Source organism: Meriones unguiculatus, chromosome 10 (genome assembly GCF_030254825.1).
Source record: "Meriones unguiculatus strain TT.TT164.6M chromosome 10, Bangor_MerUng_6.1, whole genome shotgun sequence".
Lineage (NCBI taxonomy): Eukaryota > Metazoa > Chordata > Mammalia > Rodentia > Muridae > Meriones > Meriones unguiculatus.
Genome location: NC_083358.1, coordinates 98,087,619 through 98,105,344, shown reverse-complemented (window position 1 = coordinate 98,105,344; position 17,726 = coordinate 98,087,619). Strand labels below are relative to the sequence as shown.

At 41.8% G+C, this 17,726-nt stretch overlaps 1 protein-coding gene across 2 annotated transcripts in view; it reads right to left on the bottom strand.

Annotated features, from left to right (window-relative positions):
* Window positions 1–7,505, bottom strand: part of Rbm15 (RNA binding motif protein 15) — a 28,946-nt gene extending 21,441 nt beyond the window's left edge. The window contains exon 1 of one of the 2 annotated variants that reach the window (XR_009594763.1): window positions 3,746–7,484. Coding sequence is in view for 1 of the 2 variants with exons in the window: in XM_021631657.2 (XP_021487332.1) it covers window positions 3,746–6,605 (2,860 nt within the window). In the remaining variant the exon portion in view is untranslated. Of the gene's footprint in view, window positions 1–3,745 lie in introns of both variants that reach the window. The other variant, XM_021631657.2, reaches the window with a different exon arrangement.
* Window positions 7,506–17,726: the final 10,221 nt, after the last annotated feature.

Genomic DNA, 17,726 nt, shown 5'->3' with positions numbered 1-17,726 from the left:
AATTTACTATATGAATACACAAATAACAAATAGAACAATAGGGTCTGATTTTTTTTTTAAGACTGTCATAAGGATTATAGGATTGAAAATATCCTCTATCCTCAAATAACCGACTAACACATGGCCAAATGTTCAGAAAAAAGCAAATTTATAATTAACCAATATTTTCTAAATATAACTAAAAAGTGGAACAGAAAGATGGAGTTTAGACAGACTTTTAACCCTTCTACACTTATTTTGTTATTTATATGGAGTAATAAAGACTACTCCATTACTGTAGAGAGTGGTCAAAGCCATTTACAAACCACCTTTACCTATGTTTCAAAAACAGCAGATGTTACTTTCTGTTAAGAAAACACACATACAATTTGCTAAACAGTCAAAAAACACTTCAGGATTCATACTTTTCAATTCTGTTCAAGTTATACACATACGAACTCGTCATCAAGCCTAACATTTTACTGTAGTTACCTGAAATAATTTCCCATTAAGGATATCACTTTAACCAGAAAGTTAACAAGGGTAACTCTGGTATTTGTTCTCATACTTTACTCCTATTTCAAAACCAGGAAGGAAAAAGCTCAAAAATTGTCTCCATTTTTTTTTTCACTTAAGTCATTGAGACCCTCATCAATAGAAAATCTCAAAATTCTGTTACTACAGAAGTTTTGATAAATGGTTCTGATATGGATACAAACTGTAATTCAAGCTGTGCCTGCAAAATGAGCAATTTCACCAGCTTTAAAAAAAAAAATTCTTTTGGTCAGTGAACATCTGCCCATAACATAGTTTTTAAATAAACCTGGAAATATATGACTCTGAAAAACACCTTTTACTGCTACGTATCAAATGATCTGAGTCAGTCACAAAGTTAATCACCTTCAAAATATAACAAAAGCTTATATGAGCCAGAGGATGTACATTTTAAGAGGTTAATTCTAAAAGAAAAACCACCTTCAGTTTGATAGTGTACAAGTACACATTAAAGATTTAGGTTTCTGTATGAAAAATTTTTTACAGAGGAATCCCTATTACAACCAGCAAATATTATTCCACAATTTAGAACCATTTGCTAGAAGCTGAGTGACTGCTTAACTTTCCATAAACTTTGAAGCTATGATCAGAAAGTCTTAATCTTATTTTTACCAGTATATTTAACATATAAATAGCACATTTAAGAAATTCTCTCTCCATTCATTTTAGCTGAGTTTCTGGAAAACAAAAATCAGTTACACTAAAGTACTAAGGTTATTAAAGAAAAAAAAAAATAGAAAAAGAACAGGCTTGTCTTTTTTTCAAGGAGGCCAGAGGAGGATGTTGAATCCCTTGGGATTAGGTGCTGGGAACCAAACCTGGGTCCCCTGGAAAAGCAGCCAGCACATGGTACACAGACATACATGCAGGCAAAACACCCATATGCATAAAATAATTTTTAGAAGAATATCCAATATGGGATTCTGGTATGGCCAATGCGATTAGAAACAGATTTAGACTTCTGCTTTCAATCAAATTCTGAAGGTTTAAGTGGCTAATTTGACAGTTATTATGAACCTGCACAAGAGTAGGCAACACAAAAAGATGGCACTTTGTAGGTAAGCACCAAACTAATTTACATAGTACATACATTTGGAAATGGCATTAAGCCACTGTTTCAAAAACACCAAAGCACTAATTGATCAGATCTAACAAATGTAGCAGTGTTAGATAAGGGTTCAAGCAAACTCAGAACAAAAATCAATACTCAGTAAGCTGTTAACCATTAAAGCTTTAAAAAAAAAAACCACATTTGATTAATAGAAAGATTAGATGTCACAGACTTCGCTCTCTAACAGCAAAATCATTTGCCCAACTAACCTATCAAAATATACTAAAAAGTTAATAGCTAGTGAAATTATTTAAACTGGAAAAATCTACCTAGCTAACTAAAAACTGTACTTAAAGTTCATGTACACAGACTAGACTTGCATCAATTTCTGAAGAGATGTCTATTTCATGCCAACTGCTGCTTTTTCTGCAGGCAAAATACACCCAAGTCTTAGATGTAAGATTCCAGGTATTTTTCCTATAGGCACACCAGGACCTTTGTGCTTGTTAAGTCTGGTACATTCTTTTTCTCAAAATCCTCCAAATAAAATAAATCATAAATACATAGTGAGAAACAAAAGTATGATATAGTAATGACAAGGCTTTCATACTGACATGCAGTATACACCTGTTATAATGAAAAACTAAAGTTATGTGACTTTTTTCTGGGCTATTATTGATGCTACTTCAAATCAATGAGCTTTGAAAACAGAAAACCGTTGGACTCTGCAAGGCTTTGAGTAAGTCATGTTCACACAATAGAAAAATGACCATGATCCCATAACTCAAGTTCTTAATCATAACTAAATACTGGGCCCTAGTTGAAGTCCTCAGTACTTAAGGAAGAAAACCATATTTAATAATGGCCTTAGAAATCACAAGTGGTGGCAGAAGGGCACATAAAACAAACAAACATTATTATAAAGTAACAGAAGCCCTTATTAAGAAGCAGATGTCATATCCTCAGCTCTTTATTTTGGGGGAGAAGTGTGGGAGGGGGTGTCTGTGTAGGTAAGCTAAATTCTTTTAATTACAGGTACCTAGGAAATCAAAAGGGGGAGGGTTCTAACACTGACATTTCAAACCTCTGCAGACAGACAGCAGCCAAAATATTAAACATTAAATTTCAAAGACATTCAAAACACTGTCAACAATGTAATGCCACTCACTACTCCTGTTTAAACATGAAATGTTAAAAAAAAAAAAAAGACATTTTCTTTAAATATATCAAGGGCATTTTAAGATAAGCTTTAAAAAATTCTGTAATTTAGATGTTTTAGATATTTGATTAATGTCTACTGGGCGAGGGGGGAAGGAACGGGAGGATTACTTTATAAGCCTGCAGACAACTCTATTCCTGAAACCAGAAATTTCTTAAATGTATACAAAAAAACCTTCATTTTTGGTTTTGAAGTATGGGCAATAAGAACTGTATTAGCCTCACCTTTCAGTCAATAAAAACACCACTGTTTTTACTAACTAAACAAAAAAATTCTCATTTTAAAAGCACTTACTCATTTCTTGCATACCAGCTGAAGAGGTAAATGGTTCATAACACAAGCCTCAATTTTTATCAATTACTGCTACAAACATGGGATACAAAACTCAAAAACTAATGATATAAATGTTAAAGCAAACTGTATGGGAATAAACTGTCTATTTAAAGAAATACTCAAATACCTGATTAAAATAATTGGACATCGCAATACCTGATCAAATTTTAGTCACACGTTTCTAGTATAGAAATTTTCTATGCATCAATCAAACCATTTTTTTCAGTACAGATTATATATTATCAGAAGGCTCTTCTCTCCAAATTATGATTTTAAAAACTGTGGGTTTTATCATTTTGAGGATTTTTTTAAAACTCAAGATTGAAAAAGAAAAACCTGAAGAAAAAGAAAAGTTACGAGGGTAAAAACTCCTAATTAAAGCAAATCTATCTTCCTGCTACCTTCAGGGCATCCCTTTCACTTAAAATAATAGCTCAACTGCCCCAATATCTATTTTAAGGAGGTTTACAAAAATATATATATATAAAACCAACTAAACTAATTGAAAGAAATTTTCATCTGATGCTGTATCCCATTACACATCACAAAACAAGGAACCATGTCAAAGTAGTAAATACAAGTTATTACACATGGACTTTAGGACGCACCACGGACAATGATCATGACCAGGTAATCTTCTTCAGATTTGGCCAGTGCCTTGGCAGAAGAATCCAGGAACTGCTGAGAGAACTCACAAGGTGGGAAGGCATGAAGAACCCCGGTGTTTTCCTTGTCTTTGTTGCCTCCCACAGGGAGGCTGATCACCCCAGCTGCCTGCTTTTGCTTTAAATAGGACACAAGGTTCCTAAGTGGCCTCTGAGTAGAGGTGGCAGTGTCTGATGTGGCTGAGGAAGAGGAGGATCGGCTGTCAGAACTTCCAGGTACAGCCAGAAGAATGGCATAACCATTAGGCCCTGCCACTTTGATGCGTCGAGTTACTTCATCCAATTTGGGCTGGTCCAAACGGAGCCGCTGAGTGATCTTGAGCTGGGCTACTTTGCCTCCAGTTGAACCCTCCACAAGTAGACTGCTAGCAACTTGGAGGTCACCCTGCAATAGATGCATGTTGGAAGCGAAGTTGCTGTTCTTCAGGAGAAGCATGCCCTGCCAAGCCAAACAGAGTTTGGGAGAGGATGCTGCCACAGGAGCTGTCCCTCCATCCTGTTTCTGGGAAGGTGGCTTTTGCTTTGATGAAGAAGTGCTGGCACTGGGTGCATTGCCATCAGATCGGTCTTCCTTTTTCAGAGTGTTTTTTCCCTCTGTGGGAGCAGCTGTCCGGTGCTTCCTGTCCCGTTCAGCTGATGCAGAGTTTTTACGGTCTCGTTTGTCACTCTGGCTCTTCTCCAAACTTCCCCGTCTATCTCTGACTGGAGAGGACCGTTCCAAGAGAAGAAGACGAGATGATCGATCATTGTCACTGTTGTAGCGATCTCTGTTACTGCTCAGTTCTGGACTTCGGTCAGGAGAAGGAGTGCAGTGACGTTTTCGAGGCCGGTCACTCTCAGGTGATCTATCCAGATGCCGTCCTCCACTTTCCTCAGGCAGCCTTCGCTTCCTTGGCTGGTCCCTGCTGCTGGGCAAATCTCGATCACCTCTGTCCCTGTCCAACGACCAGCCATCCCTCCTTCGATCCAAGCTATCCAGTGGCTCATAAGCAGTCACAGCACTAGCTGCAGCACGAGTACTGCGTTCTCGAACTGGTGGTGGGGGTGGCACCCAATCAGAATCAGGATAAAGGTCTCTATCACGATCTCTGTATAGTAAGGGTGGTGTCCTATCGCGAGCACTCCTCAAAGGGTCAGGTGCTCGATGTCCAAAAGTATCTGTCACTAGTTCATAATGAGTCAAAGGCAGAGGCTGAAGATATTGCTGCTGGTAACGATGTTCTGTGTCTGCAAAGTCCACTCTAAGGCGACGATCTGGGCCGCCAAGTGGGAATCCACGCATATGAGTCCAGGCAGCATGAGCTGCATCCAAGCTTTCATACTGTATATATGCCCAACTGTCACCTTTTCGGTAGTCTATGGTTCGAATGGTGCCAAATCGGTCAAATTCTCGTGCCAGGGCAGCAAGAGGCACCCAAGGTCCCAGGCCACCCACCCATAGTCGGGTAGTGGGTGTGGCTTTACCATAACCAATCTTGATTGGATTCCGAATTATAATTTTGCCAGACATTGCTAGTTTGGCCCTGTGAGACATGTCCAGATTCTCGAATTTGAGAAAACCATAGGTACTGGTCTGGCCACGAGAAGGCCTCTTAATGTCCACTTCTGTGATGACTCCAAAACGATCAAAAGCCCTTCTGAGATCATTTTCTGTCACAGTGATATCTAAGTTGCCCAAGAAAAGTGTCCGGTTGGCACGCTGATCATCCTCAGGTGATATCTCATCCACTTCTCGGAAAGGAGCAGCACCTGCTCCCGCTCCCACCCTCGGCTCAAGGCTGTAAGCTGGGCGCACTCTGTCATAGAACGGATAGTCTCGTTCCCGTTCCAGCTCTCGGGGCAATGGTGGCGGGGGTGGAGGAGGCAGGCGGCCAAGAGCCAACTGCTGCAACCGGTAGTCTCTGTATCCCAAAGCAGCACCGCCAGGAGAAAGCGATCTCTGACCTCCACCTCCAGGGGCGTGCCTGTGGCTGCCCACAGAGGTCCCGACCACGCTGGACGACGGAGGGTAAGTATCTTTGTCTAACGGGGAGCGGCTGCGGCGCCGGCTCACATACACGGCTTCTATCTTCAGAGGCCGGTCATAGAGCACCAGGCGGCCTCTGGCATGCTTGGCCGCCCTCGCGTCCTCTGGCCTCCGGAAGTTCACAAAGGCTACCCGCTCATCCCCGCTGCCAGAACCCGAGAGATGACTGATCTTGACACTTACATCACCGAAGCGTTTGAACTCGTGGAACAGCCCGTCCTCCACCGCCTCGTCGCTCAGCTGGGACCCCAGTTCGCTGATCTTCAGGGTCTTGTACTCCACGCCGTCCCCGCCGCCAGGCGCTGAGGAGGCGGCCCCAGAGGAACGTGACTCCCCGCCTCCACCCCGGGAGCTGCTGCGCGACTCGCCCCCGCCTGAGGAATTTTTGGTGCTTGGGGAGCTGTAACTATGCAAGCGGCTACTGGAGCTGCCCCCGCCAGTGTCATACTCGCGGCTGCCCCCTCGGCTGCTGGACTTGTCCAGATGAAGGCTCCGCCGCGACCCGCCGCTGTCCGTCTTCCCGCTGCTGCTCCCATTGCTGCCGCCTGAGCCCCCCAACTTCTTGCTCCGTTCCCCACGAGAACCGGAGTCCTCACCACCTCGGGAGCGTTTGGGCTTGACTGGCGAGCGCTCCTTTCCTTTCATTGTCGAGGGTCGCCGGAGGTCGTCTCTGCGGAGCTGACTAACCCGCCACCCCGCGCTCGTTTCACACAGCGGACTCGCACGCCGCCATCTTGGACTCCGCCGCGGCAGAGGCTCCCGCCCCGCAGACCTCATTGGTCAATTAACTCACTCTTCAGCTTTCTCATTGGAAAAACTATTTGTCCGTCTTCACATCTCCCCGCGCTACGGGAAGGCGCCCGCCCCGACGCTGTTATTGGGTTCCCAACGCCCTAATCGAAGTACTTCATTGGTTCTATTCGTTGTCTATCTTAACGGTTCCTCGCGCCAGGCCGTGGCTCCGCCCCTCGCACTTCATGGTCACCTGACCCAGAGCCTCGAGGCGTTGATTGGACAAAAAGCCTGCTCTGTAACGGTACTTCTAGCGAGGAGAGGGCGGCGACCCCACCTTCTCTTCCCTCTCATTGGTCCACGGCCACGTCCTTTAAATCACTCCTTAGGAAGTCTGGACATCGGTTCTGGCGTGGTTTTTTTCTTTTCTCCCCCCCCCCGAGAACTTGGCTCTGCCCGATCTCGCGAGAGACCAAGAGCTTGCTCACTCACTCGCTCGCTCTCCCGCTCGCTCGCTCTCGACCCTGGTCTTCCAACTCGTCCGGCGGCTGAGGGAAGTTTGAATCTGATTGGACGTTGACGAGGGACGTGATAGGGTGGAAGCGCCGCCCGTCACGCAGTTAAAGGAGCAGGGCCCGTCCAGGGAGCCGCGCGGAGGTGGGAGCCCGAAGCACGCGCGAGCCGGGCGGCGTCACCGAGCTGTCGCGGGACGGTGACGGCGCGTCGGGCCCGCCTCCCCGCGCTTTCGGCGCCCTCTCAAACACTCGCCGGGTCCTGCGGCGTGCGGGGCTGCGCTGCGGCCCGTCGAGCCTGGAACGTGCGGGCTCCGCAGGGGCCGGGCGGGGCGGGGCGGCGGGCTCGGCGGTCCTTCCGGCTGTTGGGCTCCCGATCCCCTCAGGCGGCCGTCCCGGCGAGTCCGGCCGACACCATCTTAGGCAGCGGTCTGCAGTAGCCCCACCCCCGGGCGCGAGAAAGTGCCTGCCCGCCGTGGGCGGCCGGCTGGGGCGGTGAGTTCAGGGTTCGCGGAGCCTCGGGTCACGCTGACGCCCTGGGGCGGGCCCGGCTCACTGCCCGCCCGCGGACCTGGCCGCTCTCCGCGGCCGCCTCAGGGCCCGCGGTGACCTGCGCTCCCGGCCAACAGGCCCGCTGCAGACCTTCCTCGCTGCCTGCTTTATGCTGTGAATCCCTGTAGGGTTTGCGTTTGTAAATGAGCTGTGGAACATAACGTGGCTGTGCTCGGCTCTAATACGTAACGCTTCCCACCGTGCTTACGGTACCTTTTCCCTCGTTTCTTGGATCTCTGCCCTCCCTTTAAAATCCGTCTTAGGACCCAGTAACACGGCCAACTTGCGCCCCCTCTCCCCCCCAGATCCACCTCCTTTGACTCCTTTAATCATGATCCACGTCTAAATGCAACTCACCGACCCCCATGCACCTTTACCGTGTCGAGTAAGCCTGTGTAATACTGGTGACCATGAGTTTAGACTGGCTAGAGAAGGGAAATAGGCCTTCTGCAGTCTCCCCAAGAAAGATCTTAGTATTCACATAAGACTCTGAGTAGAGAATGTGTTTTAAAAGCAGGACATTTTACAAGGTAATAATAATGTAACCCCCCACCTTCCACCCCCCCCAAAAAAAAACCCTGAAATTTTCAAACTGCTTGAAGAGAGGCTGGAAATGGCTCAGCACTTAAGAGCACTGGCTGCTTTGCCAGAGGGCCCAGTTCAATTCCCAGCACCCACATGGCAGCTCGCAACTGTCTCTAACTCAAGTTCCAGGGGATCCGACACCCTCACAGAGATAAATATACAATCAGACAACAATACATATACAGTAAAAATAAACTACTTGAAGATTAGGTACAATAACCAGGTTAGGCCTATTTCAACTGTTTTGTTTTGTTGGTATATAATCCTGAATTGGTGAACATTCGGGCCAAAATCTCTTGATCACATTAAAGGGATTTGAAAGAAGCACAATATGTTAACTGTAAACCCCCAAACACTATAATGCATAGACACACTTGTATTAAAAGTTGTGGAGCTTTGTAATCCCAGCTGCTCCTGAAGCTAAAGGATCACACATTCTTCATTAACCTTGAGCAACTTAGTGAGATTCTATCTCAAAACCACCCCCCCACCCCCACCCCCAACTCTACCACCCCGCTCAAAAGAAGTCTGGAGACTCAGCTCAGGACGCTTGGACACCTATGTGAAACTTTAGGTTCAATCTCCAACACTGGAAAAAAAAAATTTACTTTGAAAAATATTTTTGCAGGGCATGGTGGTATGCCCCTTTAATCCTGCCACTTGAAAGGCCGAAGCAGGCAGATTTCTGTGAGCTCAAGGCCAGCCTTGTTGTCTGCATAGTTCCAGGCCAGCCAGTGCTATATAATGAGACCCTGTCTTTAAAAATATTTCTATGAATGTCTGCATGTATGCTAGTGTTTTAGCGCCCCGAGAGGACGACAGGTCCACAGAAGCTGGAATTACAGGATTGTGAGACACCAACCTGGGCCCTGGAAAACAGGTCCTCTGTAAGAACAGCAAATACTCTTAACCCCTAAGCCATCTCTCCAGGCTGGCAAAGATAATTTTTTAAAACACTATTATAAAGTGCCATCAGTCAGAGAAAAATGTGTATAATAAACTACCAACTGTGGTTTTAAAAATTGTGTTTTGCATACACATGCTTACATTTTTATTGAAATTGTTACAGAGATTGCTGTCAGGCACAGAACTGAAGATCTGGAATTAGCAAGAGACTTTTTGGTATGATAAATAAATATTTTCCTTGTAGGATTTTAGTTTAAAAATACACAATTCTAGAACATTTTTTGAAGCCCATCCCATGTTCTCACCATACAGTCTCAACAATTTAAAGGTCTTTTTTAAGTCCACAATCCCATTCTCCCTTGCTCCATTATTTTGTTCCAGGCATACCTGACACATTTTTACTTCAGATGTGGAATCCACCATTTCTACAAGAAGTTCTGGTTCTCTTTAGTGGAAAGGATTTTGAAAGTTAAAAATTTGGATACTGGGAGATGAAGTATTTATACACATAATTTTTGTAAAGCATAAAATAAGAGCTTTTCATAGGTGTGGTAATCTATCTAAAGATTATATGAATACTACAGAAAGGGAATTGAAGTTAAGCCTTAACCTGATTACTTGACGTACTAGCAAATCCAGAAAAACTTCAAAGTGACTATTTTTAGCTAAATTATCATAAGTGACCTGATCCAAAGTCAAGATAAGGGCCAGTCATGTAGTTTCCCCAGACCTAATGGCAGGCTTGAGGGAGCACTATAACCGAGAAAAAGAACTGAAGGAGATGAAAAGGGACAATATATGTGGCAGCGATGCCAAATATATGTGACAATGTATGTGACAGCATGCCAAATCTTAGTAGTCTGTGCTCTGGGAGCATCAGGGAGCTTGATAGAAGCTACTCTCCCACATCTGACAGTGTTAAGAAGGCTTCCTCAGGGAATTAGTTGCCTGCCTGGAGCCAGGAGGACTGGTAGGTTTAAAGCTAACAGTAAAAGGCGATGTCACCTTTTGACAAAAGTCAAAATAGAGCCTGTTACATATGTTTGCCCATGACAGAACAGAATAACGACTTAAGAAGCACACACATGCTTCTTAAAAGTATAATCTTCCTGTTCTGCTTCTATTTGACTTTAAACATGTTCACTGAAATAGAAAGCAATCATTTAGAAGACATGCTATGATCACGTGATTTATTTCGTTTTCATTTCCTTTGTAGTCTTTGAAGCATGAAGCTGTTTAAGTGAGGTATGAGCAACCTGTATTTACACTTGCTTTGCAGAGGGCGGAGAAAGGATAAAAGTGACCCATGGTTTAAAGAGCAAGGACTTGGAACTCTTCTTTGGCTTTCCTCTTGTCTCCAAGCGATCAGTGTGCAGATCCATGGGGGGAACTGCCCTGGATGAGGAGACTCTTGCAATGCTTATGACTAGAGTTAAACTAGCAACAAGCTCCCTTAGCACTGTAGCAGTGTATCAGCCAATCTGTCCTTTTAGTGCTCTGCCAAAACCCAAGAAAGAGTGTTGAGGAAAAGCTTTCATAGCCCATTTTTTTTTGCCTCAGTGTTGGCCCATTGGAATTATACTACTCAAAGCCATAAAGACATGTTACTGCTGGCTTTCTCTATAAAGTGTTTTCTCCATCTCCTTTAAAATCATTTGTAAACATGAAAGGAAAAGAAAAAGCAAACATTTATGCACAACTTAAAAAATATATCAGTATAATTTCAATGTTCTTTCCATCTTTGTTCTTCCTAGGTTTTATTGTTTGTGTAGCCTCAGTGCACACACAATTATGATTGCAAAATGAATTTATTGTAGAAGTTGAGGGCTGTTTAATTTCCTGGTATATACAAACAGGACTAAAGCTGGAGACTGCCTTCCATAATAGTAGATTAAATTTTTCTGTCTCATCTCCTAAAGTAAAATGAGTGGTCTCTTGACAGTGAGGTTTGTTTTATTAGATACCACGAAGAGTACACATTTTTACCTATGCGCAGTCAATCATGTTGAGAGCTAGTGTGCATTACAGAGTGATAAACTTACTTGTGGTTTGTGGGAGGTTTTAAAAACAGATTTTTATATGGGAGACTAGGGCAGAAGGACTGTTACAAGTTTGAGACTAGTCTAGCTTATATAATGAGTTCCCAGTCAGGCTGAGCTACAGAGAAATACTTTCTCTCTCTCTCTCTCTCTCTCTCTATATATATATATAGAGAGAGAGATTATAAATTATACATATTATATATATATATATATAATATGTATAATTTATAGCATAAGGTTCACCCATTTAAAATTGTAATTCAGTGACTCTTAGTATGCTTTGCATGTACATCCTCTTACTATTGTAAAAAAAAAAAAAAAAAAAAAAAACATGTTGTAACTTCTTCATGACTAAGCCCTTTAGGGGGCTAGAGAGATATCTCAGAGGTTAAGAGCACTGGCTGCTCTTCCAGAGGTCCTGAGTTCAATTCCCTGTGACCACATGGTGGCTTACAACCATCTATAATGAGATCCCGTGCCCTCTGCTGGCATGCAGTTGTACATGCAGGCAGAACACTATATACATAATAAAATAAATACATCTTTTTTTAAATAAAAAAAAGTATAGCCTTTATTTATATTCCTTATAAAGTAGTGATGAAAAGCACAAATCAGCCAGTTTGGATTAATACCAGCCGTGGTATTGGAAGGGAGTTACTATTAACCCCTCTGGACTTTGGTTTTATTATTTATCAAATAGGAAATATCAAAGAATCTAAATAGTAATTATCAAAGAATCTTCTCATTGAGATAAAATGGGTTAGAACATATAAAGATCTTAGAAACCGTGTTTGCCACATGGTAGGTGGTGTATGAATGTGTTGTGGACACTGGGTATTATAACTTAAAATATTATTTAAATTTATGTATATGGATTTTTATCTGCCTGGTCTACAGAGTGAGTTCTAGGATAACCAGGACTATGCAAAGAAACCCTGTCCCATAAAAACCAAAACAACAACTACAAAAAATTATTCCTTTCTGTAGTTATAGTGTTTTATTTCTCTGACAACTACTAGATATTCTATTTATTGTCATATAACTCTGTTAAGTTTACATCTGTATATAGTTCATATAATGTATAGTCCATAAAATAAGTATTTTTAAAAAGAAGTATTTCATATATTTTGCTCATCTTTTAAATTATATCTTACGTGTATTAAAGTTTTGACATATTCTTGATTCTTATTCTTTGCAGATATGTGTAGAGCATATATATTTTTATATTTATATATTTATGGCTTCTCTTTTTATTTACTTATTTTTATTTTGGGGGAGATTTGATTTTTTGAGACAGGGTTTTTCCGTGTAGCTCTGGCTGTCCTGGAACTCGCTATGTAGACCAGGCTGGCCTTGAATTCAGAGATGTCCCTGCCTCTGCCTCCTGAGTGCTGGGATTAAAAGCAGGCACCACTCCCATTCCGGGATATTATGCTTATATTGAATAAATTCATAATAAAGTTTATCAACCTCTTATAATAAGCACATTTTATATCTTATTTTTAAAGTCCTCATCACTTCACCAGGGGTGTCACTGTTATTTGCCTAAGTTCTGTTCTTTTTTTTATAAATTTTATAATCAATTCATGAAACCTATGAGCAGCCATCTGTAGTTGGGGTTTCATTAAATCTATGAATTTTTTTAAATGTGGCAACCATTTTTTAAAATTGTCTTCATTTCAGCAAACAGGACTATCTTTTCATTTAATAAAGTTTTATTTCATTTTCTTCATCAAAATTTTATTTTAAGAATATTCTTGAGTATCTTTTTTATCATTTTTGTAATTAAATTTTTTTTTAATATTCATTGGTGTTTTGTCTGTATGTGTGTCTATGTAAGAGTGTCAGATCTTGGAGTTACAGACAGTTGTGAGCTGCCATGTGGATTCTAGGAATTGAATCCAGGTCCTCTGGAAGTGCATTCAGCACTCTTAAGCACTGAGCTATCTCTCCAGCTCCACTCTTGTTAGTAGTAAAGTTAAAATTCATTAAAATCCTGGAAAAGGAACACAAAACTATGAAAAGCTTAGCTTACATCCAGGAGAGCCTTGTATATGTAATGTTGCTTATAATTTATCATAGGAGTAACTTCCCCAAAATGATAGCCACCCTAAGCTTAGAGTATCTGGGAAGTGTAGCAAGTGGTTTAGATACGTATACAACGTTAATAGTTTACTGGAGACCCAAAGGAATTTACTTGCCTTTGTGTAACAAATGGCAAAATTATTGGTGTTGAAGTCTATTGGTCCTGACACCAGAACAAGGAAGAGGAGAACCTCCGGAGATACAGAATGGCTTTAGTCTGTTTTCACAAATAGACAAATTGTTGGGGAGGACTGTTGTTGCTTTTGCAGGAACAGACTTGAGCTGTGATGGTGGTTACTGTTGTCTGTGACTCATCCCCTTGCATGTGTTCTATTACTGCTCACTATATGATTAATGATATTAGGTCTTTAAAGCAAGGTCGTCTGTTGTCAGTGACTTGAAATTCAACCTCTAGCTAAACTTTTTTTTATTGTTTGTGTTACTTAGTGAGTAGATTAGGGTTTTTTTAAATATAGAAAATGTTACATATAACCTATATATAACATTTCTTCTTTTCTAGGCAAGCACTCTATCACTGAGTCACATGTTTCTGAATTATTGTGCCTGTAATCTCTGACACAGTGCATGGGAGAGACGGCTCGTGAGAAAAGTGTTTGCCTTGCAAGTTTAACCACTTGCGTTCAGAACCCACATAAAAGCTGGTATACCAGAGCATCTGTGACCCCAGTGCTCATATGCGTGCACATCAGTGAACCAGTAAGCAACAAGACAAACCCTGCCTCAAATAGCATAGGTGAGGATTGATACCTGAAGTTATCCTCTGACCTCCATATGGGTTCCCACTCATATACAAACACTCACATACACACACAAAAATATTTGTAAATGATAATGATTACTCCTGTCTTAGTTCTGATTTTAAAGGACTGCATCTAATATTCCTCCATTTAGGATGACATTTACTATGTTTACTGGTTGCTTCTTGCTATCCATACATTTAAGGAAATTCAACCTGTTCCAAATTTGATGAGAAGATTTTAATAAGTACTATAAAAAAGTTATTCCAAAGAAAAAGCAACAAGGTTGGCAGTAAAATCAATGCATGTCACCTTGCACACTAATGGAGTAGATGCTATAGACTACAGTTCACAGCTAAGGTAGCTAATAAGATTTGAATACATAATAGTGAGCCTGAGTGGACAAGTAATGTTTCCTGATTTTTGTTGTTGAGACAGGTTCTCTCTCTGTTTCCTTGGCTATCTGGGACTCCAGGCTTGTCCTGGTGTGTGTGTGTGTGTGTGTGTGTGTGTGTGTGTGTGTGTGCATGTGTATACACACATGATTGCAAGTGGCCATAGAGGACCAAAGAGGTCCTCTATGGCCACTTGCCTCTGGAGCTGGCATTGCAGGCCACTGTAAGCTACCTGATATGGATGCTGGGAACTGAACCTGGGTCCTCTGCAAGAACAAGAACGGTAGATTCTCTCGTCTGCTAAGCTCTCTCTCCAGACCTTGTTCTTGGTTTTTTGTTTGTTTGGTTGTTTGGTTGGTTGGTTGGTTGGTTGGTTGGTTGGTTGGTTGATTTTGAGACAGAATTTCACTCTAGCCCAAGCTGGCCTGGGACTTCTTTTGTTTTTAAAGGAGAAGGTAGTATAGCCTGAGGAAAAATGGCAGTAGCAACATCCTTGTTCTCTAGATTCTCTCATGGAATCCTGTGATTCCATGTTCTATTACATTTCCAACCTGATACAGAAATCTGCACAGCATTGGGGCAGAGGCAACACGGGTTCATCAGCTGTCACAATGAGCTACTTGCCTCTGGACCCTATATAATCCAGGCTCTTTGAAATGCCATGGTTCTTCCATAGCAACCCATCCTTCCCACAGATATGTGAACAGATAAGTCTTGTAAACATAATCCATTTATCAACAGATGATAAAATAAAGCCAATGCTTTGTTTTCCTGAGCATCTATTACAGATCAGGCACTCTGCTAAAGCTTTATTCACATTTGCTTACTTTACCCCAGGAGACAGGTGGCCTTTCATTTTCAGTAGAGACTGAGGCTTAGAGATACTATATATTTTACAAATATTTAAGAATAAATGTACCTTGGAGGCTGCACCACACCTTATTCTGTTCAAGCAAATTTGTTTTAAGTCATCTTTACATATCATGGATGGCCCTGATGGTTGCTGAATCAATTGCTCTCCTTTCCATTGATATAAATAGGCATACTTTTAAAATTGTGTTTCTATGCACGCCTGTAATCCGGTGAAGCAGAGGCAGGTGAGAACTCTCTATGAGTTCAAGTCCAGAACAGCCAAGGCTGTCACAGAGAAACCCTGTCTTGAAACACCCCCTTCCAAAAAATGTGTTTCTGATTAGCTTACAAGGCAGCAGGTTTCCTTATGGCATTTTCTCTCTTTTGAGAATTTTTTTTAATGTGCTTGAGCATTTGCCTGAATGTATGCCTGTGTACCATGTGTGGTATGCATTACCCTCAGAGGCCACAAGCAGACTTCGAATTCACTGAGACTGGAGTCATAGATGATTGTGAGACACCATGGAGTGCAGGGAATTGAACCCTGGTCGTCTAGAAGAGCAGACAATGCTTTTAACCATGGCTCCATCTCTCCAGCCCTCCTCCTTATGACATCTTCACACATTCTTTGTTTTGGTTAACACCCTCCTTTATTTCTTTCTCCCATTTCCCTGCTCCTCATCCTCCCACTTAAACCCATCTACCACAGTATTTCCACTACCACTTTCATATCACATGTGATTTATTACCCTAGTCAGCCCTGTCCCTTAAAGTCTCGTATTTTCTCTTCTCAAGAGTCCTTTTCTAGTTTCCCGACCTCCATACACATTCACTTCCATATATATACATCTATATATATATATAATATATAGTATTTTTGTATATAGTATATATCAAATATATTAATTTAAACATATTATGGTATATATATATACATATATATATATATTAGAAGCTAGGATTAGAATATAAGAAGGAATTACCTCACTTAATGTTTCCAGTTCTATACATTTTCTATATACATAATGGAATTTTATGTAGCTGTCAAGAAAAATGAAATTATGAAATTTTCAGGAAAATGTATAGAACTGGAAAACATTAAGTGAGGTAACCTTGGGCCAGAAAGACAAGTACCACAATTCCTTCTCATATTTTAATCCTAGCTTCTAATATATTATAGTTGGTGGACTTCTAGGCTGATAACATTTACTTGCTGTTGTGACTAGAACAGCAATAAACATGGATGTACAGGTGTCTCTGTGGTAGAATACAGTCGTCCGGGGAACAGGCATAATATTTTGAGAATGGTATTTTAAGCTCAATTAGAGAGTTGCTTGTGGCCGGGCAACACTGTGATACTCTCATTTGAAATTAAATTCTAACAACAATAGCATCAACTTTGTGTGATTATAGGCATCTTATAAATGTAAATTCGATGCCTGGCAAGTGGAGATTCCAGAAAGCTCAAATTGCTAGATAAAGTCCTACAGTCACAATCAGTGAAGACTTGCTGTGCTGCTTCCTGTTAGGTGTCAGTCAACATTCTCTTGCTGTTCCCTGTGTCTTTCCGGAAATCCAGTTAAAGAGTTCCTGACAGTGTAATGTATTTAGTTTTGTTATCACTCACATCTCAAATCCCACCCACCTGTAAATGTTGGTGTGGTTATAAAGTTGATAAAATATAGTGTGGTGGCAGAGGCAGACGGATCTCAGTTCAAGGCCAGCTGGGTCTACAGGACCAGGATAGTCAGGGGGAAAAAAAGCAAACAAAAAAGTCTTAAAAGCAAGCTTTCTAAATAGACTTTTTTTAATGAATTTAGTTTTTGCTCACTTTATATCCTGGTTGTAGCCCCATCCCACCTCACCTCCCAATCTCACCCTCCCACCCCACCTCTAAATAGATCTTGAAGCACTGCCTGAATAGGCAGCATACTGGGCCACTCACTAAATACTTGCTCGGTGAATGAACAGAGGGAGAAGGTAGCAAAGATGACCACCCCTCGAGTCTTCTTATAAGAAAACCGTGCAGTAAAATCTCATAATTAGCTGCGAATGAGAGCTGTTTAAGCCCTTTAAGCTTTAGTAGTTGGTGTGTGTGCATTTCAGCTAGGCAGTAAAGATTGTAGCATCACACACACAGAGTAGCTAGATTTTATTACATTTCTAAACCGTGTGTGCTGGGGAGTGAGTGTAGGCGAGGGGACAACTTTCAAGATTCAGCTCTCTTCTACCATGTGGGACCTGGAGATCACACTCAGCTGTTCAGGCATAGCAGCAACTAAGCTATCCTCCCATCCTCCCACAGTGTCTAGATTTTAAGAGTTATGAGGCTGGAGAGATCACTCAGTGGTTAAGAGCCCTTGATGTCCCTGAAGAGGACCCAGTTCCTGACACCTACGACTGCTGGTAGCTCCATTTCCAGGGCTCTAATGCCTGTTTCTGACCTCTGTAGGCACTAAGTATGCACAGGATGCACTTA